The sequence below is a fragment of the Mustela nivalis genome, assembly GCF_964662115.1.
Source record: "Mustela nivalis genome assembly, chromosome: 15".
NCBI classification, from domain to species: domain Eukaryota; kingdom Metazoa; phylum Chordata; class Mammalia; order Carnivora; family Mustelidae; genus Mustela; species Mustela nivalis.
Genome location: NC_139034.1, coordinates 74,873,905 through 74,899,667, shown reverse-complemented (window position 1 = coordinate 74,899,667; position 25,763 = coordinate 74,873,905). Strand labels below are relative to the sequence as shown.

The window sequence follows — 25,763 nt, the reverse complement described above, 5'->3', positions numbered from 1 at the left end:
GGAAACAACAGTTGTTGGAGAAGATGCTGAGAAAGGGGAACCCTCCTACAGTGTTGGTGGGATTGCAAGCTGGTGCAGCCACTCTGGAAAACAGTATAGAGGCTCCTCATAAATTTGAAAATAGAGCTACCCTATGACCCAGCAATTGCACTACTGGGTATTTACCCCAAAGATACAAATGTAGTGATCCGAAGGGGCACGTGCACCCGAATGTTTATAGCAAAAATGTCCAAAATAGCCAAACTATGGAAGGAACTTTGTTGTCCATCCACAGACGAATGGATCAAGAAAATGTGGTATATTAATGTGATGGAATACTAAACAGCCATCAAAAGAAATGAAATCTGGCCACTTTGCAATGATGTGGATAGAACTAGAGGGCATTATGCTGAGCGAAGTAAGTCTATCAGAGAAAGATAATTATCATATGATCTCCCTGATATAAGGAATTTGAGAGGCAGGGTGGAGGGTTGTGGGGGGCAGGGAAGGAAAAAATGAAACAAGATGGGATCGGGAGGGAGACAAACCATAAGAGACTCTTAATCTCACAAAACAAACTGAGGGTTGCTGGGAGGTAGGGAGTTAGGGAGAGGGCGGTTGGGTTACGGACATTGGGGGAGGGTATGTGCTGTGGTGCGTGCTGTGAAGTGTGTAAACCTGGCAATTCACAGACCTGCACCCCGGGGGCCAATAATACATTATATGTTAATAAAAATAATTAATTTAAAGAAAGAATTTCATGTGGAGAGCCAATTTCTAGCTTCTTAATCTTTCTCATTTTCAACTCTCTGTCCTCTACTCAAGCTGTTGATAAGAGGAAAACAGATGAAGCCAAGAGGGTTGATTTGCCAGCTTTTAGAGAAGGGAGTTTGTTTCAGAGACGCCTGTGAATTCCTGAAGATGTCACCTGTCCTTTATGCCTCTTTTCTACCATGATGGGTAATCAGAATCTGGTCACATTTACAATTCTCAGGGCTTTGTCATTCCTTCATCTGAATGGACTATCTGCCTTTGCGTAAGGCACTGTCAGAGATACAGACGTGAGCGAGCTCTTATCTCAAGGAGCTAACATGTTCTCAATATGCAGCGGTTATAATTAGTAAAGTTTATATTTTCTCTCAGTGTGTTGTGTGAAGGGGCTGTTATTTGTAAATATTACCGGTTTATAAGCCCTGTTGCTTTTCAAAAAGTGCCTCACTCTTGTGTTTTTAATTACGTGAGGTAAATTGCCAAATGCAGGTGTTATATTTTTAAGTCACTTCAGAAGAGAGCTAATCAAAGCATCTATAAAGATAAGTCACATCTTAAATACTACACATAATTTTAAAAGCAATCTTAATAATAGCTAACGCCTTACAGTAATAGGGTACCTGGGGTTTCCTGTGTTCTAATCAGTTCTAAGCATATACACACACTGTCCGAATTCCCACATTAACTCTACGAGCAGAGTGCCATTATTATCCTGGTTTTACAGGTGAGCGTGTAGACAGAGCAGGCGCAGGTAGAGAGAGGAATGCCGACAGATTATTACAGGGAATGGGGTCGTTCAAGGTTGCACCAAGAATGTGGAAATAAAGAAAACATCTCAGAGGCCATAATCACTGAACAGAGTTTAACCAAAATCTAAAAGAAAATCAGAAATTCCGATGGCACAAAACCAGGTGACTGAGTATATAGCAAGTACTGGAAAGAAAAATCGCACAAAGGACAGACTTAAATTATAGGGTATACATGAATTAGTCCTGACCTTCTGAGAAAGGACGAAAATGATTTTTAAGATTCTGAAAAAAACATCCTTAATTATTGTCAGGGAAACAAAGAGAGCAATTAGAACGGTTAGTCCAAAAACACGAGCAACTTCTTTAATACAGTAAATCATGAGAAATTTGTTATATATTTAGGATACCAAAGCCTGAAATAAAAATCTATCATTTGAGGAAAATTATATTTCATTTAAATATCATTAACATGCTTCCTATCTCCAGGAGCACGATCTGAGTTTTCGTCTCAATGTCTGGTGTCACACACATTTGTACAAATCTCATGATCAAATATTAGTTAGGAGAAAATTTATAAATCAGAACCCATTTTTCCAACAGAGGCAGGAGTGTAAAAATTATATTGGGGTCCAAAACAGTTATTTTGTTTCCCATTTAATAAAATTTAAAATAGTTATTAAAATCATACGAAAAGAAACTCCCATGATGAAAAAATATGTATAGGATACGGTCACCAAAATTATGAAATCAAGTATTGTAAACCACGCGTCTTAGAGCAAGCCTGTGTGGTCTGACTCCTAGTTCAATCCTAGTTCAATCAGACAGTACTTGTTTAGTCCAGATTCCCTTGTACACATTAACTGCACACATCCATTTTCAAAAAGGTCGCACCAAGAGAACCTACTTTTAAGATTGTTGCAAGAATAAAATAAGAGAATATTTGCAATGCTCTGCTTGGTGCATGGTAGGGGCTCAACAGGTATTAGTGACTATTTTCATTCTATTTCATTATCTAAGCACCTGTTATTTATGAATAAAAGACAGACACTAAAGACAGAACTAACAAATCAATTCCCTGAAGATTCTAAACCCACCAGAAAAAAGGAATGCACACCTAGCCAGCAATTTTAGTAACTTTTTTGGAAAATTCAGTAACGGTTGACCTGAAGACTGAAAGCATCACCAGCCCAGCTGCTAACTATCCACATGCGTACAGATGTGGCTTTCCACAGGGCTATGTGGGCATATTCTTGTGGGAGACAAAATACTGCATATATCATTGTTTCTAATTTGGTATCCCTGGGGTTTTCCCAAGGCAAAGAATTAAGCCTAGGGAAACTATAAAAACCAATAGCCCATAGTTAAAAACCAACCCCCTCCCACAAACTCATCTGTAAATGCCAAACCACTCACCTGCAACCCAGACCGGTCACAACTGGGTGGTGTCTAACCACTACAGGAGCATTTTTTTTTTTTTAAACCCTGCATCATGTACATTTTTTAAAATAAAGGCTGATTAATTGCAGCTCATCAAAGAGCTAGTTTAAAAGGCTAAGAAAAGGGGCGCCTGGGTGGCTCAGTGGGTTAAGCCTCTGCCTTCGGCTCAGGTCATGATCTCATGGTCCTGGGATCGAGTCCTGCATTGGGCTCTCTGCTTGGCGGGGAGCCTGCTTCCTCCTCTGTCTCTCTCTGCCTGCCTCTCTGCCTGCTTGGTCTCTCTCTGTCAAATAAATAAATAAAATATTTAAAAAAAATAAATAATAATAAAAGGCTAAGTAAAAATGAAAAAAGTGATACTTCCTTCACAGACCCCTAATCTTCAGGAGCATGGTCGCGGTTTCCAGATGAGCATCGGAAACCGTGGTGGCCCCTGGCCCAGATGCCAGCAGCTGGCAGCTATAATCGGGATGGCTATCGGTCAAAGCCAGCTCTTCATTTCCTGTGAGCACACAACCTAGTTCTTCCTCCCCTGCCCCCACATCTCTTCCACTTTCCCTCTACTTGACCCCAGATGAATGATGCCCAGTGGATGACATTTATAATTTTAAATCCTATGCCTTGAGCTCTTTAGAGATAAGACCCTACGTGACACCTATGTAGTGATTAGATGCATCTTTTGCCAATGCAGCACAGAACGTGTTTACTCTTGCAATGATGTCATCGAACACTGCTGATCAGCCTGTCTCCCTTTCAGGCACCACGTAAGGAATTTATGTAACTTAATTTAGAAGATTAATCTGCGTACATTTCCTGCAAGCTAGAAACAGACAGACTGAGAAGAGTACTTACTTCTGCTCAACATAGAGAGGATCAAAGAATTCCGTTGTGATTTTGTTTGCATACAGGGAACAACCAGTCATTGAGCACAACCCTACAAAGTATCAGAAGAAAGAATTGTGGTTAGTGTCCTCTCATTAACATCGTGAAGTACCTCGTTTGGGAGAAAGTTACTATTTACCTGACAGTATGAATACAATCCCAGCCAAACAAGCAATCTTAGCTTTGGCTTTATCTGAGCCTCCGACTTTGGTACACTTCATTCCAAACAGGGCAAATATGGAACCAAAAAAGCCCAGGCTGACAGCAGCAATCATAAGGCCTCTACATGCCTGGATATAACCTGCAATTAGAATAGGTCACATCTCCGTTAACAGAAAACATGTGGCTATCCAGGGAGAAATCCCCATTTTGCACTGTCCTTCTGAGTGATCGCTCTGTTTTCTGGAAAAAACAAAAACAAAAAGAAAAACAAACAAACAAACAAAAAACATCATCATAAAACAAGCAAGCCAGGAAAGCACACTTCCAGGATCAGGGTGTGCACAATCCTCAGGATAGAGCCCCTGAGCGCTGGTATTCCCACTTTCACAGTTGAGGACACAGAGGCACCAGAGGTTACAGGATACGCCAGAGAGGAGTCAGGAAGAGACAAAAACAGATTCCACCCTGTTCTGACTACAAAATCCTTCTCTGTAAGAAACATCGTCTGCCACTGTCTCAACCCTTCTCCTCCTTTGCACATTTGACCTTTGAGATGGATGTTTTCATGGTTTTGAGATTATAAAAATGTATAATTGGGCAGCATGGTATTCTGATATTAGTGGGACCCCATAAAGGAGACCAACTGGAATCCCATCAGAAACCATGATGAGTCTAAATCAAGAAGTATTTTAATGACATTTTATTATTTTCGGTGCACACAGAGGAAAACCGGGTTTAGAAAAGCAGGATTGTTGGTGAGTGCTGTGAAGTGTGTAAACCTGGCAATTCAGAGACCTGTACCCCCGGGGATAAAAATATATTATATGTTTATAAAAAATTTAAAAAAAGAAAAGAAAAGCAGGATTGTTCTCTTACACTGTTGGTGGGAATGCAAGCTGGTACAGCTACTTTGGACAACAGTGTGGAGTTTCCTCAAAAGTTCAAAATAAAGCTCCCCTATGACTCAGCAATTGTGCTACTGGGTATTTACCCCAAGATACAGATGTAGTGAAAAGAAGGGCCACATGCACCGCAATGTTCACTGCAGCAATGTCCACAATAGCCAAACTGTGGAAAGAGCTGAGATGCCCTACAACAGACGAATGGATAAAGAAGATGTGGTTCATGTACACAATGGAATATTACGCGGCCATCAGAAAGGATGAATGTCCACCATTTGCATCGACACGGATGGAACTAGAGGAGATTCTGCGGAGTGAAGTAAGTCAGGCAGAGAAAGACAATTATATGGTTTCACTTACTTGTGCAACATAAGGAACAGCATGGGGGACATTAGGAGAAGGTAGGGAAAAATGAAGGGGGGGGAATCGAGACGGGGAGAGGAACCATGAGAGACTATGGGCTCTGGGAAACAGACTAAGGGTTTCAGAGAGGTGGGATAGGTTGGCCCAGTGGTGGGTTCATACCCACCAGGCGTTCATACCCACGCCCTACAGATGTAGGAGGGCGTGGGTTGCATGGAGCACTGGGTGTTATACACAAACAATGAATCACGGAATGTGACATCAAAAATTAATGATGTACTGTATGGTGAATAACATAACATAATAAAATTTAAAAAAATTTTTTTAAAGCAGAGTTGTTTACTAAAAGAATACTCCATCATTATGAAGTTAACTACATACATATAAATAGATGCTTTCCAAGCCCCCCAAAACCTCATTCTCTTGGGTTGCCTGATCATTTCCTGGCGCCACCCATTTTCTTAACCACCTGTTCTTACTTGCAGAGCCACGGTGGGGGTCAACTTCGACGTGGCTTTTGTCCAGACACTAACAAATTTTAAATTAACAGAATTTAAACCCATACATTTTAAGCACAGAAGGTCATTTTCATTTCAGCCTGAAACGGGGCCATACTTCAACCTGAAATAGCGATGGCATATACCAGGTGTCAGTAAATGCTTGTTGGGTAAATGAACACAGGAGTATGTCAGGCTTACATATGGAATTAAGTTTTCTAATTTGAAAAGATTCATAAATACAGCAAGTCATTTATTGGTAGTATCCAGGGAAAGCCTACGATAAGTAATGATTCTAAGACCGCGGTTATAAATTCAAGAAATGAGGCTGACAGGTCACTTCCAGCCCACGTTGCTTTGAAATGAAATTTTAAGCCTCAATTCCATTGCTAGGATCTGTTTTGAAGAGTACTCTGAAAGTGCTCCGTTTAATTCCAACAAATTTAGACCTCCATGAAGATAGACAGCAGTGACAACGTTCTATTTTATAATGTGAACTAACTCCACAGACAAAATAGTTCTGCTGGTAGTGAGGTTATCAAAAACAGCAAAACAAATTTATTATTAGCACAACAGGACAAAGGAGGCTTATTTGGGTAGCAGTTATAATGCTGCAAGGCTATCTCTGCTGCATAAGACTCAGCCAGGTTTTGTTTTTGGTTTTTTTTTTAAATTTCCACCCTTAGTCCCCCAGCCAGACCTGGGGGGTGGGGTCGGGGAGCGGAGAGGCAGGCAGAAGCACAGATGGAGAGGAAGGCCCTTAGCCCCTCATAAGACTGGAGAACATCTATCAGGATAACCACAACTGGCTCATCGTTTACCACCCGAGCTCCTGGGACAGTGTGGTTTCATTTTTCTTTTCCGGAGATTTATTACAATCTCTGGTCTAGAGTTATGTTAGCTGACTAGCTGCAATCACGAAGCAGAGAAAACAGTCTGTATGAGAGGTAGCCTCCATAAGATATGCATAAATATTATCTTAGAAAACTTCATTTACTTTCGCAATCATACGGGCTTGATGAGCAGAAGCAGGAGGCTGGCAAAGGTGAAATCTACAATCTGATCATTTAGAACACAGGATGAGTTTTCCCAGATGTAGGTGGGGGGCAAGAATCTCTGGTGGTGCATTCTATCCTTCATCTGACTTCATATGAAAACACCATGAAGTCTTTAAACTGTATTTAACCGTTTCCTCCTAGAACTTCTTTCTGAGGTTCTCTTCCTGTTCTCCTGTCTCGGCCCTCAGGTCTGCAGCAGGACTGGTCTCCTGGCACAAGCAAGAGGAGAAATACTACCCCTGATGAGCTTGGGTCCTTGCTGTCCTTGCTCAGTAACCACCAGAAAAACCCTGACCTGGAGAGAAAGGTAGCTGTCTCCAGCCTCCAACAGCAGTGGGGAAACTGCTAATTTGCTGTATGAACAAAGGAAGGCACCTGACCATACAATCACTGGCTAGAGGGAACAAAGAATAGGGACCGAGATTCTCCGCAGGATAAAGACCACCCTGACTGCTGGCTGTAGATGGATTCCAGGTGTTGGTAAGCCTGGGTTGTGTAAATTTGGGGCTACCAGTCCTTAAAATACCCACAGATGCAGGCCTCAGGTGAGTTCCAACAAACTCCAGAGTTTATCTTTCGCAAGGCTAACCTCTGCAGCTTTGCTTATTAACAGTTCCAGAGGGCAAAACTTGCAAGTAAGTGAAGTGGTAGTAAAACCCAGTCAAGGAGGCCATTATTTTTGACAGGTCTAATTTACTGACACCTTTAATAGCTAATTAACACATTAAAGTGCTGAGGCATGAACATATTTACTTAGAAGTTCTCTGCCGTATAATTTATAGTTAACTCTCTCGGAAGAAACGGCAGACATTCCCACTAACACAAATAGATGGCAGGTACTAAAAAGAACTTTGCTGAAAATGATTCTTAGATGAAGACCGTGCGGCGCTTTGAGAGGCATGGGAGCTGGAGATAAACAGAAATCACCAGCTTGTTCCACCGTGAAATCTTCAGTTAGTAAAATACAGAGACTTTAAGTTCACGAATTCCGCTGGAGGAAACCTTCAAGGTGTCCCTTAAAAGTTAAGTGATTTCCAAATGTGTGCCTTATTTTCCATTTCAAACGAGCAAAAGTGAAAACATCCACCTGGTGAAGACAGCGCCCTGGTAGCACTCTTGTGAGCTGATAGAGATGGGGGAGAAAAAACAATGAGCTTTCCTTATGTGGGTAGCTTTGTGTGGCTTTTGCAAATCCTCTGCAAAAAGAGTGAAATGGGAGGAAGGCATGGAGCCCGAGGCTCCGCTCTGGATCTACTACTTATGTACCTTCTGTGCGACTTGATTACATGACCTTATCTCTCTGGAGCCTCAGTGTTCTCGGCTGTAAAACAGGGCTAAGAGCACTTCCTTTGCAAGATGAACGGTACAAACAGCGTCTGGTGAGTTTTACGAAACTCACCAAAGCTTCCCTTCCATCGCACTAACCAGAACGTGGAGTTGGCGTCTTAACGTAAACTTGAATCTACACATTGAGCTTTTCTGGGTCTGATTTTCCTTACAGGGATGATACTGGGGAAAACGGCACCATCATCTATACCTAAGAAGCTCTTTCTTTGCCTGGAGAGAGTTGTGGGCCTTCTCTTTTCCTTCTTGGATTCTTTTTTCAATCTAGAGCCTCTGTCTGGGTGAAGGGGAGGACTGGCTTGCTCAGGCCTGCGGTCACCAAGGTCTACGGTAATGCAGCCTTCTCTGCCCCTTCAAAGGAGTGTCAGGGAGTCCAATGGGCCGTGCGATGTTGGCTGGACCTCTCAGAACCAGCCTCCACCAGATGCAGCTGCCCTGGGGAATACAGCAGACACCTTATGGCGGGGCCTGCTCCGGGAAGGTCAGCTTGTAGGATGGGGGATATCAACTCCTCTACGTGAAAACAAAGCTGTGTGATTAACCCCCCAAGATGTTATTCTGAGAGACACAGAGGGTCTCTCACAGGCTAAACACTCTGGCAATGCTGTCTTAAGCCACAGAAGACAGAGGTGGTAGGAAATTTATAAATTTGATCATAGTACACATTTCAAAGTTTTGTATAAGAAAAGGTGTCATAAATGTAAAGACAAGCAATGGGCTGAGATTGTAACGTATATAACAAGTCCAGGAGTGACCTCCAAAACTTAAAAAAACAAAATCATTTATGGGCACTAGCCTGGCTCAGTCAGAAGACTCTTGATCTTTGGGGTTGTGAGTTTGATCCCAACACTGGGTGTAGAAACTGTGTGGATAAAGAAATAAAGTTAAAAAACAATTATTTAGGGGTGCGTGGCTGGCTCCATTGGTAGAGCCTATGACTCTTGACCTTGGCGTTGTATGTTTGAGCCCCACATTGGGTGTAGAGATTACTTAAAAATAAAATCTTAAAAACAATCACTTTCCATGGAATGGAGGGAGATATTTGCAAATGACACTACAGACAAAGGGCTGATATCCAAGATCTATAAAGAACTCCTCAAACTCAACACACACAAAACAGTCATATCAAAAAATGGGCAGAAGACATGAACAGACACTTCTCCAAAGAAGACATACAATACAAATGGCTAACAGACAGATGAAAAAATGTTCATCATCACTAGCCATCAGGGAGATTCAAATCAAAACCACATTGAGATACCACCTTACACCAGTTAGAATGGCCAAAATTAACAAGACAGTAAACATCAAGTGTTGGAGAGGATGTGGAGAAAGGGGAATCCTCTTACACTGTTGGTGGGAATGCAAATTGGTGCAGCCACTTTGGAAAACGGTGTGGAGATTCCTTAAGAAATTAAAAATAGAGCTACCCTATGACCCTGCAATTGCACTACTGGGTATTTACCCCAAAGATACTGATGTAGTGAAAAGAAGGGCCACATGTGCCCCAATGTTCATAGCAGCAATGGCTACAGTTGCCAAACTGTGAAAAGAACCAAGATGTCCTTCAACGGACAAATGGATAAAGAAGATACAGTCCATATATACAATGGAGTATTTATGCCTCCATCAGAAAGGATGAATACCCAAATTTGTATGAACGTGGATGGGAAATAAGTGAAATAAGTCAAGCAGAGAAAGCTAATTATCCTATGGTTTCACTTACTTGTGGAGCATAAGGAATAACACGGAGGACATGGGGAGATGGAGAGAAGTGAGTTAGAGGAAACTGGACGGGGAGACAAACCATGAGAGACTGTGGACTCTGAGAAACAAACTGAGGGTTTTGGACGGAAGGGGGGTGGGGAGATGGGTGAGCCTGGTAGTGAGTATTAAGGAGGGCACGTATTGCATGGAGCACTGGGTGTGGTACATGAACAATGAATTTTGAAACACTAAAAAGAAATAAAATAAAATAAAAACAAAAAAACCAATCATTTATATCGAGAGGAAACAAGAGACTGTAGGCACAAGATATAGACAGGCAATGTATGAAAGAGAAAAAAAGAAAGGGTCCTGGGTCAATAAATACATGATAAAGTGGTAAAAATCATTGGCAAAAACTTGGGAAATACTGATGAAAATGATAACAGGATACTATGTCACCTATGATGCTGGATGAAAAACTTAGTGGTGAGAATGCAGAGAAACAGGCATCCTCGTATGTTGTTGGTGGACTGCGATTTGGCGCTATAAACCGAACATTAAAATGTTATCATCTACCCCCTGACAGTACCATTTCTCAGTATCTACTTTACAGAAATACACAAGTGCACAACGAGATGAATATTAAGATTTTCAGTGCAGCACCACCACCAACGACACGCTGGAAAGGACCCGTTGTCCGACAAGGAGAAAGTAGTTCGGCAAACCAGTCTGTCCAGACTTATGCACCCTATGCAGTTGTTAGAAAGAGTTACTTCTATATGTGCTGGCTGGGAAGGGTATGTTATTAATTTTAGAATACTGCAGAACAACAGGGAGTACGAAGTCATTTGTGTTTTTTTAAGCCATTTCCTAGACACGTGAGCACACATGAAAGGCCATTTTGCAAGTCGGGTTGTACATTAATGTCACTCCTTTTTTTTCTCCAACCTCAACTCTCTCCAAAACCTCACAACTGAGGGCTATACCCCCCTCCCTCCTCTCTACCCAACCTGCCCCCCAAGTCTCCATGCTAAGTGCACTCTCATAAGGCGACAACACCATTGTTGGGATCGGATCTGGCTCACTATCTCAGGTAACAGCACAGTTAACAGCAGAAGGATGCACTTAGGACAGTAACCATCAATCCCCAATTCCCGAATGTAAACCACAGAAACAAGAGCCTGCCTGTTCAAAGCATCTACCTGAATGTGTGCTCTACAGAGCATGGGAAATTCACCAGTAATTCTAGGGCATCAACAGTGTCCCAGCTACTACTTTTACACAACAGACCAAGACCTGGGTGTCACCCATCTAAAACCAGGCACGTACGCCTGTCTGTGGAGGTTCCATCAAATACCACATTGAGCAACAGTTTGCTTTTCGTGGCAAACACTGTGTTAGGGGAATTAATTATTGTCTTTTATGGAGTCCGTTATGCAAATAAAAACCTGTCATGGAATAATAAAACAAAACCTTTTTTTTTTTTTTTAAAGAAGGAAAGAAAACACCTCGAAACTAGAGGTAATGCAAATGACTATCCTTCAATTTGTGCCTGGATCTACTGAGTCCTGTCGAACCTAGAACTTGAGCAGTCATGGTAACTGGGCTGACATCCACTCCTCCCAAAACTAAAACAGAGAGGCACCTGGGTGGCTTAGTGGGTTAAGCCTCTGCCTTCTGCTCAGGTCATGATCTTAGGGTCCTGGGTTCAAGCCCCCCATTAGGCTCTCTGCTCAGCAGGGAGCCTGTTTCCCCCTCTCTGCCTGCCTCTCTGCCTACTTGTGATCTATCTGTCAAATAAATAAAATCTTCAAGAAAATAAAAAATAAACGAAAACACCAGTGACCATCTACCTGTTGCTCTAAGTAAGTCAATACAATAGAGAACACAACTGAAAACAAACGATCTACAAAAGAACCGCAGGAGAGAGACCCAGAGAGCAGATGAGGGAGGCACCGACACAGTCCTTGGCAGTCTCTGGCACAAGATTCTTGCTAGCCAGGATTCTCTACCAATGCGGCACAGGCAAGGGCTATTTATTTGTCTAAAACTTGGAGGAAGCATTAAAGCCCAGGAGGACACATTTGTTGAAGCGTGGGGTTGTTTTCTTTCTCCCTTGGGAAGGAAGTTGGGGAGAGGCGGGAACCGGTTGACACTCCCCGCAATATGTTTATTTCCCCTTGCCTATTTTTAAAAGAACTGACAAAACGGTTAAAGGGAGTTGAGGACAAGCAAATTTGGCGTTGACATGTGGATGATACCACTTTACTCAGGATCCAGCTCTTTCGGGGAGTGCTGGGTGCAGGGGACCAGCGTCACTCCGTGTCCTAACAGTCCCCGAGAGATGGGGATCCCACAACCGTGTCCTCGACTCTCGGGACTGCAAAGGTGCTTCCCTCCGCACCCCCCTCCCGACTCCTGAGTCGCCCACCCTCCCCCCCAGGAGTGTCCCCCTCTCCCGTCCCGGGGCGCCGGGCTCCGGCAGGCGCCCCCGCGGGACACGCGTCGGGACACGCGTCCGGACACGGCGGCGAAGGGCACGGGGCTCTCCGCGGCTCGCCCAGGCCCTGGGGGTAAAGCGGACCCGGGCCTCCGAGGGAGTCCGGCCGGGGAGGGGGTGGTCAGAGGGCCAAGAGGGCGCCCCGCGGCCCCGCCGGGCTGGAGCGAGGGCCGGGGGCAGGGGCCGAGGGGATGCAGACCGTCCAGCGCCAGCATGGAGGGGAAGTCCTTGCAGTTGGAGACGCCCGTGGAGTCGGTAACGCACGTCTTCCACAGGTTGGCCCAATAGGTGGCGGTGGTGATGACCGTGCCGTCGATGGTGGACACCTTCCAGTAGTCGGTGGGCAGCGTGGAGGACACCAGCACCCAGCCGGAGATGGAAACCATGAAGGCGATGATCTCCGAGGCCGTGCTCGCCATGCCGCCCGCTGCAGCCGCGCTCGCGCTCGCGCCTCCACTGGGCGCCACGGCCCCCCACGCTCCCGGCCCCGGGGCTCCGCCCCGCCCCGCCCCGCCCTGCCCCGCCCCGTCCGCCGACCGGCGCTAGGGGGCGCGCACGGGCCCGAGGACAGGACGCTCCCTCCGGGGCGGAGAGGGCTGGCGGGGAGCTCTTAGGCTCGCTGCCTGGGTTCTCTCCAGCCAGCTGGCCCGGCGCCCAGGGTCGGGGGTTCTGGGGGAAACGTGGCCTGCGCTCCCCTCGCCCCCAGCCCCGGTATCTCGGGGCCGGGACCCTGGAGAGCGGCGATCCTGTTGGACAGACTGGCAGCAGGATGTGGACAGTCCGCTTCGTGCCCCCCACCTCCCTCCTCTCCCTCCCTCCTCCGCCTCCCTCTCTCCCTCCATCCCCCTCCCCCTCCCCCTCCATCTCCTCCCCCTCCATCCTCCTCCCCCTCCCCCGTCCTACCCCTGGCAAATAGCTCGGCTTCTGGAGTGCAAAAGCAGAGCAGAAAAAGCCTTCCGAAAGGACACGGCCTGCCAGATCACGCCGCAGCCCTAGGCTTGCTGAACTCTAAAGGTTTTCATGCTACGCTCCTCTGCGTGACCCTGTTCAGCCTGTCACGGAGGGACGACTGCAGTTCTGGGCTTGAAATAGGCCTTGCCCTTAAATCTCTGCAGTTCTTTTTTGGCCCCGCGATATGCAAAAAGTCATCCTAAGATGTGTGGGGCACAGGCTTAAATTCAAGACCGCAGGACGTGGAGCGCGCAAGCTCAGTGGCAGCAGCCTTCCTTGCCATTTTGATCTTGAATGTTCCAGCCTCAAGGCTGGCCTGCTTGTGCCCGAGCAGTACGCGTAGGAGAAGCAGTTAAGACATTTTCCCTGGACGTCCGGTCTTGCTCCCAGTTCTGCGAGTCTGTTCTATCAGCGGATGGCTCTGTCACAGTGAACACTGTTCCATATCTTGTTTTACTTTATTTTTGGGGACTGCCACCTTTTGCACCTGAATGAAAAATAAACTCATTCGTGTCTTCATTGCTGTATCGAATTAAACATAAAGATCAAGTTGTCCTTTCAGTTTCTGAGGTCACGAATCTGGGCATAAATAAGAGAACAAAGACGCTGGCTTTATTATGGGGCTATTTGTCCCTTTAAAGTTCTTGCGGTTCTTGGTATGAGCTTTCAGGATTCACTTCTTGCCAAAAGTAACCAAAGGTCTAAAAACCTGTAAATCAGTCCTCTACAATAAAGCTAGTTGCTAACCCTCTGCGTCACACTTTCACTCATTGTGAAGAGTTTCTCAATTCCTCTTTGTCACTGCCTTTTAATATCTTTTTAAATTTTAATTCCAGTATAATTAACATATAGTGTTAATATTAGTTTCAGTTATACAGTATAGAATTCGACTACACTATACATTGCTCAGTGCTCATCACCATAAGTGTGCTCTTGTCACTTTTTGTTTCAACCAAATTGGTACAGAATGAAAGTAGAAGTGATTAGATGTCTGTGAAGAAAAGAGAGGTTTGGACTATAGAATCATCGAAATTTACATTAGGAAGGACGCTGGAGACCATTAGGATACATTCCAGGCTCAGCCCAATTAGTCTATTTCTTGAGATAGTATTTGGTTCATGCTACAATTTCAGGCCGATGGAGTTCAGTGCATATGTTCTGGTTTTGTTGTGTATTGGTTTGACAGCCCTTTAGAAAGTTTTTCTGTGTAATGAGCTCAAACCTCTTTTCCTTTTTTTTTTTTTTAAGATTTTATTTATTTACTTGAGAGAGAGAGAGAGAGGGCACACAGGGAGAGGGAGAAGCAGACTCCCTGCTGAGCAGAAAGCCTGATGCAGGGCTCAAACCAAGGACCCCAGGATCATGACGCAAGCGGAAGGCAGATGTTTAATGGACTGAGCCACTCAAGCGCCTCAACCCTGTCTCTTTTTCTTCCACCTAAATGCCATCATCTGTGCTGAGACCATACAAGGTAAGTCCTACTCTGGAGCCAGGCAGCAGCCCCGGCAGCTGTGTTGTGTGTGCACGGTCGGGTCATGCTTTGTACGAATGGGAATAAGGGTGAAGATGGTGTGTACACGGTGGGACGCACACATGGTTCCACTTCTGTACCGCTCTTGGTCCCACCTTGTCCCGGTGTGTCAAGCTTCAAAAGAGTTTGGGAAGCACCTGGTACCCCTCATCCTTCTCATCTTTGCTGCTGTTCGAATAGATCACCTTTCTCTATTGACTACAAACTGTCCACTATTCTTTTGTATGATTTGCCTTTTAATGAGCTTTTATCACCTCCTTTCTTGCCCTCCAGTGTATTTCCATGAGGGTCTCTCTGCCATATTCTTTTCTGACTGATCTATTTCTAACCCAGTTTACTATTCAGAAAACACAAAAAATCATGAACCAGGACATTCCCTATGGCGTTTCCTAAAATTCAAAATTGCATGTATTTGGGTTTTGTACTTTATTTCTAGCCTTGTTTGACAGCCTCCTAGTGTCTTCCTCCTGGCAGGTACTAAATTTATTGATTCTTTCTTTCTTTTTTTTTTTTTTCTTCCAGAAAAAACCCTGAGTCATTTGACACACAAAAATGTATAGTATTGTGCTCTGAAGACTCAAGCAGTTCCTAATTTAATAATAGGTTGGTTCTAGATTTCATTGTTTGGAATCAAAGCTCATTGTGTGTTTTAAAGAAAGAACTATGAAGAATGGTTTGGTGTTTTAGACCAGCCCCTGAATGTTTACTTAACAGATTATGTAGCTTTCCCTATTGTACTTTAAAAAACATCCATAAGGGGCCCCTGGGTGGCTCAGTGGGTTAAAGCCTCTGACTTCTGCTCAAGTCATGATCTCAGGGTCCTAGGATGGAGCCCCCGCATTGGGCTCTCTGCTCAGCAGGGAGCCTGCTTCCTCCTCTCACTCTCTGCCTGCCTCTCTGCCTACTTGTGTTGTGATCTCTGTCTGTCAAATAAATAAATAAATAAATAAATCTTTTTTTAAAAAAATCCATAAACCCAGGGGTGCCTGGGTGGCTCAGTCCGTTAAGTGGTGGACTCTTGATTTCCGTTCAGGTCATGATTTCAGGGTCCTGGGATCGAGCCCCTGTGCAGGTTCATGCTCGGTGAGCATGCTTGTGGTTTCTCTCTCACCCTCTGCCCCTCCTCCTGCTCATGTGGGCTCACTCTCTCCGTCTCTCTCTAAAATAAATAAGTAAATCTTTTTTTTTTTAATTTTGTTTATTTTTATTTGAGATAGAGAGAGAGCATGAGAGAGAAGAAGGTCAGAGGGTGAAGCAGACTCCCTGTGGAGCTGGAGCCCGATGGGGGACTCGATCCCGGGACTCCAGGATCATGACCTGAGCTGAAGGCAGTCATCCAACCAACTGAGCCACCCAGGTGCCCCTAAATAAGTAAATCTTAAAAAAAGAATCCATGAATCTGGATCACCATTTCAACATAGTTTCCAGAGGGGGGAAAAAAAAATCCTCCAAGAATTCCAACTTGGAACTCCAAGAAAGACTTTCTTTCTCTCTGCTGCATCACCAGACCACTTATTGAAGCCCAGAATCTCTGGGGGTAATGCCGGGAGTGAGTTTTCCAAAGCTTCTAGTGTATAAGTGTATAACCAGGCTGGGAACCACAGCTCTGACTGGTTGAGATAGATATATATATATATATGGCTATAAACTGTTAGTTTAGTAAAACAGATGGTGTGCATTATAGAGAGAAAGAAAATGAATCTCTTGGGAAAACTTTGAAAAAAGAAATATTCTTTTACTCTGTAAAAGAGTAAAAAAGAGACCGTGGCCCACAATTTCAACTTCAAAGCAGTTGAAAATACCTCAAGGGATCCATAAATTAAGACCTGGATGGCAATGCTATTAGCTCCTTTGCCTGCTGAAACAGACTAGGGTCGTCACGCCTGTGGATTTGATTCATTTCTTTTACTTTTATCCTTTGTCCGTTGTATGAGGTTAGAGAGCCTAAACTCTTTCTTTTTCTTCCCTGGCACGTCCTGCATAATTGCCAAAGAGTTTTATTTTAGAACCCACAAGTGCCTGACCAAAAGATGAAAATGTTAACTTCCTTCAGTACCTAAAGAGCATTATGTAATGAATCAAGCATCTATTTTAAAACGTCTTATATTCTATATATTTCAAAACCTGTTCAGTCAGAAGAAACCTCAGACTAGGCAACAACATACTTCAACATAAGAATATCTAAAAAATAAAAAAAGACTGAATAGAAATTTTTTAAAAATCTCTAAATAAATGGTCTATTTCACTTTAAGATTATAGATTCCCAGATAACCTTTGCAGTTAATCTGCAAACCTATTTACAGAGTACCTTTCCGTTGATAAATGCTTCCTTATTTTCTTCAGGATTCAGTTCACTGAAATTTTTATTTACTTATTCATGATGATCTATCCTTAATTTTTTTTAAAAGATTTTATTTATTTACTTGACAAACAGAGATCACAGGTAGGCAGAGACAAAGGGGGAAGCAGGCTCCCTGCTGAGCAGAGGGCCCCGATGTGGGGCTTGAGATCCCAGGACCCTGGGATGATGACCTGAGCTGAAGGCAGAGGCTTTAACCCACTGAGCCACCCCGGTGCCCCCATTCTTTGAATATTGTGTGAATACAGCTAGAAAGTTGTTTCTCCAAGTTATTCAAAGTAACATCTTAATTAACTAACAATATTCTGGTCTTTACAAAAAACCATGGATTTTTTTCCAATATGATGATGCTAATTGATCTATAAATTAATAAATTTGACAAGGAGCCATCGAATGTCCTGAAAGATAGTCTGAACTTTTCCCCTTTTGAGACCTACACCACTGAGATTAGCATTGGAAGTTATTTCTTGGGCATTATTATGCTTATTAAGGATAAATAGAGGACTCCCCCCACCCCCTGCCCCAGGGTTGTTTAATAGGAGTGAAACCAGTTTAGCCGACTTAACAGGAGATTTGCAGAAATTCTTTACTTGAGATTCAACTCACCTGCCAAACAACACAGGTGTGCCTCTTAACTCAAGGATTTTCTAGGCATCAAATTTGGTTTCAGTAGACATTAGCTCCTTCCTAGACGCAAGGGAGGTGGGTGCTGCTAATCAGCTGGGAAGAAACTAAGTTCTGATAAAGTAGTATTAACTAAAACAACTACCCAGAAGCCAAATACTGTTACACCATGTTAGAGAAGACATTAATGCCGATACTAAGAGAGTAAAATAGCATATCTGTGTTCTTTTTCCATTTTCCCTAAGACTCTGTTTATCTTAATGCTCTACACTAATTCTATCGAGGCAAATTCTATGATATTTATAATCTCCTTAGCAGGAAAGCTACTACAGAGTGATAGGAGTATTATGGGAATGAACACTCATGCTTATCAATGCATCATTAATCATATATTTGTGTGTATATATGTATGTATATATATAATTTTTCTGCAAATTATGAGGAAACAGTGTTTTTATTTTGGCATTTGGTATTGTCTAAGGCTGTACTGTATCAGAACAGTTCATGGGGGGGGGGTCGCCTGGGTGGCTCAGTCTGTTAAGCCTCTGCCTTCAGCTCGAGTCAAGATGCAAGGGTTCTGGGATCGAGTCCTGCATCCGGCTCCCTGCTCTTTGGGGAGCATGCTTCTCCCTCTGTGTGCTGCTCCCTACACTTGTGCTCTCTCTCTCTGACAAATAAATAAATAAAATCTAAAAAAAAAAAAGAAGAATGTTTCAATGGACCTGTTGCAAGTTGGTGACATGTGTTTTGTGGACTTGTTTTTCCTGCATTACATTTAAAATGCACTAAATCCCTGGCTAAATGTAACAAGTCAGGAAACAACAGGTGTTGGTGAGGATGTGGAGAAAGGGGAACCCTCCTACACCGTTAGTGGGAATGCAAGCTGGTGCAGTCATTCTGGGAAATGGCATGGAGGTTCCTCAAAAAGTTTAAAATAGAGCTATCCTACGACCCAGCAATCGCACTACTGGGTATTTACCCTAAAGATACAAATGTAGTGATCCGAAGGGACATGTGCACCTGAATGTTTATAGCAGCAATGTCCACAATAGCCAAACTATGGAAAGAGCCCAGATGTTCATCGACAGATGAATGGATAAAGAAGATGTGATATATATATAGACAATGGAATACTACTCAGCCATGAAAAAAAAAATGAAATCTCGCCATTTGCAACCACAGGGATGGAACTAGAGAGTGTTAAGCTAAGTGAAATAAGTCAGTCAGAGAAAGACAATTATCATTTGATCTCACTTGTATGTGGAATTTAAGAAACAAAACAGGATCATTGGGGAAGGGAGGAAAAATAAAACGAGACAGAATCAGAGAAGGAGACAAACCATAAGAGAAGACTCTTAATCATGGGAAACAAACGGAGAGTTGCAGGAGGGGAGGGAGAGGGGAGGGTAACTGGGTGTTGGACATTAAGGAGGACACGTGATGTAAAAGACTGATTAATGACTGAATACCTCTGGAACTAATAATACTCTATGTTAATTAATTGAATTTGAATATAAAAAATGCTTTCATTCCCAATTCTGAGGTACTTGGGGCCATCTAGATTCCTCTTGATCCTCTGGAGGGGTAAGTTTTGGCCCCCAGTAGCTCACAGCTATCCTGATGAATACCCCTCCAGCCAGAAAGGACTCTCACTCAGGGATGCTAGAATCTTCCCGTGCTTGCAGATCGATTGGTTGTATTTCGCTAGTCAATAAGCATCTCATGAATCCTAATAAATCCTACCCACTCAGATTGGGCAGCAAGTAAATCTGTATGTTTAGGACAAGTTAGGTTGTTTTTTTTTTTTCCCCTCTGAGTTGCAGCTTCCTAATTAATAAAATGAAGGAGTTATTCTGATGGTCTCCAAGACCACTTGGAGCTCTGAAAGTCTCTGAGTCTGATTCCTAATAATGATCTTGACCAGCCACAGACCAAATCAACAAGGAGAGAAGAAAGGCAAGAGTTTTCCTTTGCTGTCTTCCATGCTTTCTTTTCTTTTTTCTTTTTCTTTTTTTTAAGTTTTATTTATTAGACAGAGATCACAAGTAGGCAGAGAGGCAGGCAGAGAGAGACGAGGAAGCAGGCTCCCTGCAGAGCAGAGAGCCCGACAACGACTCGGGGCTCCATCCCAGGACCCTGGGATCATGACCTGAGCCGAAGGCAGAGGCTTTAACCCCCTGAGCCCCCCAGGTGCCCCCATGCTTTCTTTTCTATCAACCATTTCCTGCCATCGCTCTCGCTCCTTTGCTTTATTGAAAGGACTGTGTATGTACAGGTGTGCGTGTTGCGGGGGAGGGGTTGGGCATGAAGATAATATGATTTTATTTTATTTTCAATTCTTATTTTTGCTTATGAAAAATGTGATTAAAGCAGGGTAGTCGAATTCGCTAATGAAGCGGGGTGATGTAGGGGACAGAAGGCAAACAAGGAATCAGGCAAGAGAAAGTATTTGGTAGCGTGTCAACAAAGAAGAGGTTGATGCAGGAGCAGAGGAAGAAAAACCAGGAAGCAAGAGGGAGATTAATCCAAGGGAAAGAAATGGGGGGGGTGTCCAAAGGGAAGTGTGGCAACGGTAGGAAATTTAACAGTTGAAAGTCAGAGAGGATGGACAGTTACATGACAGAAGAAGAGGAACAGAAACGTAGGGGAGGGGGCCAGCGGACCACCAAACAGTGGTTGGGAAGAGAATCTTTGCAGTGAAAAAGGAGACGGATGGGCACAAGAGAGGATGGAGATTGCGTCCACAGCCCTCGCCTTCCCACATGAGTTTGTGTAAGGGGGGAAGCAGAACATTCCAGTGACCGTTACATAGGAAGAGATTTTCCCTCTCTGCGGTCCTCTAAATACAACTGGTGAGAATGTATTCCAAAGTACTCAGGAGCTCCATGTTTACTGTTTGGCTCGCTTCATGGCAAACATTATTGGACGTTTACAACGAATTCTTTAAGGGTCAAAAATGCAAATTCTTACAGAAACATACCCAGAAGCAAATAATTGATGATGATTCCTTCCAAAATGTAGGTTTTCTTCTATTTTTATCTACTAAAACTTGTATGGGTACCTTTTAGGTACAGTCACCCATTTAGTAACAACCCCATGAAGTGGGTTGTTATCATTCCCTTGTAGATAGAGATGAGGAAACCAAACAAAAGACAGGTGAAGTCACTTACTCTAGGAGGTGGTGGAAGCCAGGTTTGGTCCTAGAGTCACAGTCTTTTGTACTATGTTGCCTCCTACCAACACAACTCTGTGAAGTTGTGTATTCCATCAATATCCACTGGGTAGAGGCGCCTGGGTGGCTCAGAGGGTTTAAAGCCTCTGCCTTCAGCACTGGTCATGGTCTCAGGGTCCTGGGATCAAGCCCTGCATCAAGCTCTCTGCCCGGTGGAGAGCCTGCTTCCTAACCCTTCTCTCTCTCTCTGCCTGCCTCTCTGCCCACTTGTGATCTCTCTGTCAAATAAATAAATAAAATCTTAAAAAAAAAAATCCCTGGGTATATGACCAAATACAGACATAAAATGAATCAACACAATTCTAGATGCTTTGTTTTTGTCTTTATTTTTCAGAGAGTGGCTTTTATAGTCAGAGGTATTTGAACAGGATACCTAATTTCCTTATTTAATAATAATTTCCTTATTTAATTTCATCGTGCGATAAGTCTTTTAAGAGATGAACTGGAGTTCATCACATGCTGTTTAATGATGTCCCAGGCAATGCTGATTCATTGTATCACAGTTGGTTTCTGCAACACTTTTCTTGAAATGTACGTGTGTTTGTGCATGTGTAGATGAAGAAATGTACACGCATGTGTATATACGTATATGTATGTGCACACACACATTATAAAAAGTTCATTGGAGTACTCTGTTCTGTCTATTCCATGCTTTGGGTCCTGTGCCACGCTCTCAGCCAGTTAGAATTCAAGAATTTTCCCTTACAGCCCTTTTCTCTCACTGTCCTGAATTGGGGGTTTTCTGTGGTGTAAGAAATTCCCCTTGCTCTGGACTGTCTTTCTTATGTTTATTTTGTTTTCTGATGACGTTTGGGACCCATCTTAGCTAAAGAAAAGTGCGCTGCAATAAAACAAAGGAAAAGGGTCCCATTCAGATGTAAAATGCAAGGGTTTTGTTTTTGGTTTTGCTTTTTTCCCTTTTTCACTAGGTACTTCTGAGTTGTTTCTGGAAGGGTTAGATCCCATGGGCTCACCGACAGCAGGGCGGGATGTTTTTTGTTTTTTGTTTTTTGTTTTTGTTTTTTCACATCCGCAATACTTGTTCCATTTGGCTATATAATTATTATATTACTCTGAAACCCAAGTTTCTTCATTTCCAAAGTTCACGTTCTTATTTGTTTAAATGATATCCTACTCATTCAAATTCTGTAGCCGTTTAAAGATATGTGCTTAAAAATTAAAAAAAAAAAAATACAAATACTGAAACATTCCAGGGGCACCTGGCTGGCTCAGTCGGAAGAGTACGTGTCTCTTGATCCTCGGGGTCATAAGTTCAAGCCCCACGTTGGGTATAGAGATTGTTTAAATAAAACGTAAGTGCTCACGTCAGCAGCACAGATACTAAAATTGGAAGGATACAGAGAAGATTAGCATGGCCCCTGTGTGAGGATGACATACAAATTCTTGAAGCGTTCCATGTAAAAAAAAAAAAAAAAGACAAGAAAAAGAAAAAAAAAAAAACGTGACTAAAAAAAATTCCAGACATTACCTCCTCTTACCGGATGATGAGAGAAGTTTGGAATATTGCACTGAGATATCAGGGAGGCAGATGTGTGTGTATCAGAGAAACAAAGAGATGGAAGTAAAAGGGAAACCAGAGTAATGTGTAATAACAGAGGAAGATGTGTTCTCTCTCATTTTTTTGTAGATTTATTGAGTTCGGGGAGAGCTTGCGCATGCGCACATGCAAGTTGGGGGGAAGCAGAAGGAAGGAATCCCAAGCCGACTCCTTGCTGAGCATGAACCCCACGACCTGGAGCTCAACCCCACAACGCAGAGATCACGACGTGAGCTGAAATCGAGAGTCAGATGTTTAACTGACTGAGCCACCCGGGCGCCTCAGATGTTTTCTCTTTAAAACCTGGATTGGGTGGCACCTGGGTGGCTCAGTGGGTTAAAGCCTCTGCCTCCGGCTCAGATCATGATCCCAGGGTCCTGGGATCGAGCCCCACATCGGGCTCTCTGCTCAGCAGGGAGCCTGCTTCCCCCCCCCCTCTCTCTGCCTGCCTCTCTGTCTACTTGTGATCTCTGTCAAATAAATAAATAAAATCTTTAAAAAAAAGAAAGATGACAAAGAGGATTTTTCAGATGAGCTTATATGTATGTGTGGAATGAGGAGGGAGGCAAAACAAACTTGTAACGAGAAGCACCTTATAACCAAACGTTATTTTTTTAAAGATTTTATTTATTTATTTGACAGAGAGAGATCACAGCAGGCAGAGATGCAGGCAGAGAGAGAGAGGAGGAAGCAGGCTCCCTGCTGAGCAGAGAGCCCGATGCGGACTCAATCCCAGGACCCTGAGATCATGACCTGAGCCAAAGGCAGAGGCTTTAACTCACTGAGCCACCCAGGCGCCCCTTTGGGTTTTTTTTTTTTTTAATTTCTTTAAAAGATTTTATTTATTTATTTGACAGAGAGAGTGATCACAAGTAGGCAGAGAGGCAGGCAGAGAGAGAGGAGGAAGCAGGCTCCCCGCTGAGCAGAGAGCCCAAGGCGGGTCTCAATCCTAGGACCCTGAGATCTTGACCTGAGCTGAAGGCAGAGGCTTCACCCACTGAGCCACCCAGACGCCCCAACATTATGTTTTATTTGCTTGATGTGCCCCAAAGGCACGTTCTCCTGCCCATTGATCTTTGTGCCGTATTTCCTCTCCCATATGCTTGAGGGCGTCCCCAGTGGCCACAGAACTTGTGGAACGTCCCTTTGAGGATCATGACTGAGAAAGCAGAGGCAGCCAGCAACTGCGGAACATCCCTGAAACCTGGGAGGAACCAATGATGGTTGCGGGAACTGTGGCTAGAAAAAGTTACAGCCAGGCGGCTGGTTTGACATTTGGGGATTCCAAGAGCTTGGGGGAAGCCATTGTAAGAGCTGGGGGTTCCCTGCCGCGAGAAGCTCAAGCAGCTATACGGTTGGCTCAGTTTTTGCTTTCATGGTGAGCACGGCATTACGCATTCATTGAAACAATTCAAAGTGTAGTTATTGGGGGCCTATCACACTCCAGGCGTCCTTTCCCACGTTGTAGATGCGGCGAGTGAAATGGACAGAATCTCCACCAGAACACAGGCACCTTCCATCGGCGGAGGCAAGAGTAAGTAAGAGAAATGGTTAGTGTATCAGACGATAGATGCTAGGGAGAAAGACATTAAGACAGTGTGCCCGGGGGCATTCTACCGTGTGTGTGTGTGTGTGTGTGTGTGTGTGTGTGTGTGTATGTGTGTGTTGGGGGAGGAGGCTGGCTTTAAAATTTTAGTTAGATGCCAGAGGAGGCCTCCCGGAGAAGATGACTTTTGGGTAAAGACCTGAAGGAAAGAGGGAGCTAGCCGTGTGGCTGGTTTTCTGCAGAGCACTCCCGGGGCGGGGAGCACTTGGGACTTGTCTGAGCAACAGTGGAGGGGTCCGCCCGGCTGCGGCAGGGGGAGCGAAGGGGGGCGTGGTGGGACATGAGGACAGAGAGAGAACCGGGTCTGTGTGTGTGACGCTGTAGGCCCATGTGTGCATCTGAGGGTCTGTGTCTGTCTCTACCGTGTGCTTATCTGTGTGTTCATGTGTCTTTGTGGGTCTGTGTGTACGCATGCCTCTTGATGTGTTTGGGAATGTGTATACGTGTGGGGCGTTAACAGTTCATGCAGGGCTCTGTAAATCCTAACAAATTTGGCTTTTACTCTGACTGCAAAGAGGAGACGCCGGCCGGTTTTGTGAGAAGAAGTATCCAATCTCCGTTCTGGGATCAGTCAGAATCCGGAGGTCTTTAGAGGAACGAGGGTGCCGGTTGGGAGGCTAGTGCCATAACCCTGCTGGGTGACGGCGGTGGCTTTGACCAAGAGGGTAGAAGTGCAGAGGTGAGAGACGCTCAGACTTTGCATTTTGGGTCTCCTTTGAAGCTAGAACTGGTGAGATTTGCTGCTGACGGGCTGGGAAGTATGAGCAGAAAAGTAGAAGTCACGGAAGACATCAGGGTTTTGGCCTCAGGCACTGGAAGGTCAGATTGTTTCCTGAGATGAGGAAAGCTCTCTGGGAGCAGATTGAGCGGTGGAAACAAGAGTTCAGTATCACAGACCCTGAGTTCCAACGCGCAGCAGACCTCCAGGAGGAGGAGGAGCCAAGTTGGATATATAAGTCCAGAGCTGAGGGAGAGCTTCAGGCTTAGAAAGTACGCTTTGGGGCGCCTGGGTGGCTCAGTGGGTTAAGCTGCTGCCTTCGGCTCAGATCATGATCTCGGGGTCCCGGGATCGAGTCCCGCATCGGGCTCTCTGCTCAACGGGGAGCCTGCTTCCTCCTCCCTCTCTCTCTGCCTCTCTGCCTACTTATGATCTCTGTCTGTCAAATAAATAAATAAAATCTTAAAAAAAAAAAAAGTACGCTTTGGGGGTGCCTGGGTGGCTCAGTGGGTTAAAGCCTCTGCCTTCGGCTCAGGTCATGATCCCAGGGTCCTGGGATTGAGCCCCATGTTGGTCTCCCTGCTTAGCGGGGAGTCTGCTCATCCTTCTCCCTCTACTGCCCCTCTCCCCAGCTCTTGCTCTCTCTCTCTCTCTCAAATAAAACCTTTTTTAAAAATTCTATAACAATATAGTTCTTCTATATTTATGTCTATTTTACTTTGTACTAAAATAATTAGTTTGGTATCATTTAAAAACGATGGCACACATGTTTTATAGTTCTAAAATGCTGGAGTTAGAAAGCACTTAAAACTTACTTAATTCAACATTTTGTA

The 25,763-nt window shown here is 44.2% G+C and overlaps 1 protein-coding gene across 3 annotated transcripts in view; it reads right to left on the bottom strand.

The window, feature by feature from the left end:
* Nucleotides 1–25,763, bottom strand: part of CLDN10 (claudin 10) — a 128,211-nt gene that overhangs the window by 12,238 nt on the left and 90,210 nt on the right. For 2 of the 3 annotated variants that reach the window (XM_082700700.1, XM_082700701.1), the window contains exons 2-3: nt 3,958–4,119; nt 3,789–3,870 (exon numbers count right to left, since the gene is read on the bottom strand). In XM_082700700.1, coding sequence (XP_082556826.1) covers nt 3,789–3,870; nt 3,958–4,119 — 244 coding nt within the window. Of the gene's footprint in view, nt 1–3,788; nt 3,871–3,957; nt 4,120–12,550; nt 12,844–25,763 lie in introns of those variants that run through there. The other variant, XM_082700699.1, reaches the window with a different exon arrangement.